The following is a 1791-nucleotide window of genomic DNA, read 5'->3' as shown; positions in this document are numbered from 1 at the left end:
AGTTCTATTTTTAGAGCTTTATTTTTAGAGCTCTATCATTGCTAGAGTTCTATTTTCAGAGGTCCATGAATCTTAGAGTTCTGTTATTGTTAGAGTTCTATTTTCAGAGCTCCATTATAGTTAGAGTTCTATTTTCAGAGCTTCATTCTTAGAGTTCCATTTTTAAAGCTTCATTCTTAGAGCCCTATCAATCTTAGAGCTCTATCATCGTCACTGCTCTATTTTCAAAAGCAGTAAACATTGTCCAGCGGTAATATCTCTATCAGCTGAATTAAAAGTCCCACCAAGTGTTCCCACCTTATCTCCTCACTGACATCCAGCCTTATAAAACTATACCTACTATACGCCATCCTAACTCGAGGCTACGCTCTATATCAGTGTCGAACATTCAACTGATCAGCGTAATACAGTTCTCCCGTACCATGTCACGTTATACCAGCTGACAAGTCCCCCCTTGGATGTGTTTACTATATTTTCGCGCCCTCAAGACCTGTTTCTATCCCTCGGAAGAGCCACCCTAATGGCTGTCTTCGATCCTTCTCTTTGAAACGAGCAAATCCGTCGACTGTTGTAAATTCAACGAAATGATTCGGCTTAGGTACTTACCAGGCGTCGTTTCGGCTTGATGAGGGGTCGATTCTGGCCGTTCATCTTGTAATAAAGTCCGCAGGCGTTGCAGAGGTAGTGGCCGGTCCCGTCCCGTCTCCAGAGTGGCGTCGACGTCGCGCCGCAATTCACGCACTCGCGACCCTCTATCGGTGTCGCACCGAGGGAACAACAATTGTATTAATTCAGAGATCCTCGTCGGTTCGTGGAGGAGAAGCGAAAAATGGTAGCGTCAGCGAGACCCTCCCAACGAATTCTTCGTTTCGGTTTTTTGTCGATATTTTGTCTTTCTTAAAATATTTCATTTCTTTTCATTCTGATTTTTTATTCGAGAGAATTCGGTGGGAGGTCTGACGTGCACACGTGGGGAAGCACGTGCACATTGGCTCTTCGAAAATTGTTGTCGAAGGAGACATATTACGCGAGGATATTTTATTTGATTTCTTCTGAATTTCTTGACTCGTCCGAGTTCGACACGGCTTTTAAGTGGGAAAACGTTCGTTTTATAAATGCTTTTATTTTTTTTTGTTTTTTGAGAGAGGAATCATAGTGGAAACGAAAGAATGCTGTTGGGTATGTTTGAAGAATTCAAGAAAATTTTGTGGTGAATTTTGTCAGATGGTGGAAAGAAATTGACGCGAGCGATATAGTTTTTTGAGCTCTATTTTAGGGCTTTATCAATCTTAGAGGTCTATTTTCAGAGCTTTATTTTTAGAACTATATCGTACTTAAAGCTCTATCACTGTTGAAGCTATATTTTTAGAGCTCTATGAAACTTAGAGCCATGTAATTGTTAAAGCTCTATGTTTGAAGATCTATCAATCTTAGAGCTCTATTTCTAGAGCTTTAATTTTAGAGCTCTATCGTTGTTAGAGCTTTATTTCTAGAGCTTTATGAAACTAGGAGCCATATAATTGCTAAAGCTCTATGTTTGAAGCTCTATCAGTCTTAGAGCTCTATTTCTAGAGCTTTAATTTTAGAGCTCTATCGTTGTTAGAGCTTTATTTCTAGAGCTTTATGAAACTAGGAGCCATATAATTGCTAAAGCTCTATGTTTGAAGATCTATCAATCTTAGAGCTCTATTTCTAGAGCTTTAATTTTAGAGCTCTATCGTTGTTAGAGCTTTATTTCTAGAGCTTTATGAAACCTAGAGCCATGTAATTGTTAAAGCTTTATGTTTGAAG

At 39.3% G+C, this 1791-nt stretch overlaps 1 protein-coding gene across 7 annotated transcripts in view; it reads right to left on the bottom strand.

Annotated features, from left to right (window-relative positions):
* Window positions 1–1791, bottom strand: part of LOC128896875 (GATA-binding factor C-like) — a 149703-nt gene that overhangs the window by 98944 nt on the left and 48968 nt on the right. For 5 of the 7 annotated variants that reach the window (XR_008462160.1, XM_054160426.1, XM_054160424.1 and 2 more), the window contains exon 4: window positions 610–752. Coding sequence is in view for 6 of the 7 variants with exons in the window: in XM_054160426.1 (XP_054016401.1) it covers window positions 610–752 (143 nt within the window). In the remaining variant the exon portion in view is untranslated. Of the gene's footprint in view, window positions 1–606; window positions 753–1791 lie in introns of all 7 variants that reach the window. The other 2 variants (XM_054160429.1, XM_054160425.1) reach the window with 1 other exon arrangement.

Source organism: Hylaeus anthracinus, unplaced genomic scaffold (assembly GCF_026225885.1).
Source record: "Hylaeus anthracinus isolate JK02 unplaced genomic scaffold, UHH_iyHylAnth1.0_haploid 11978, whole genome shotgun sequence".
In the NCBI taxonomy this organism is placed as follows: Eukaryota; Metazoa; Arthropoda; class Insecta; order Hymenoptera; family Colletidae; genus Hylaeus; species Hylaeus anthracinus.
The sequence above is the reverse complement of the archived record's forward strand: the minus strand, read 5'-3'. Positions and strand labels throughout refer to the sequence as shown.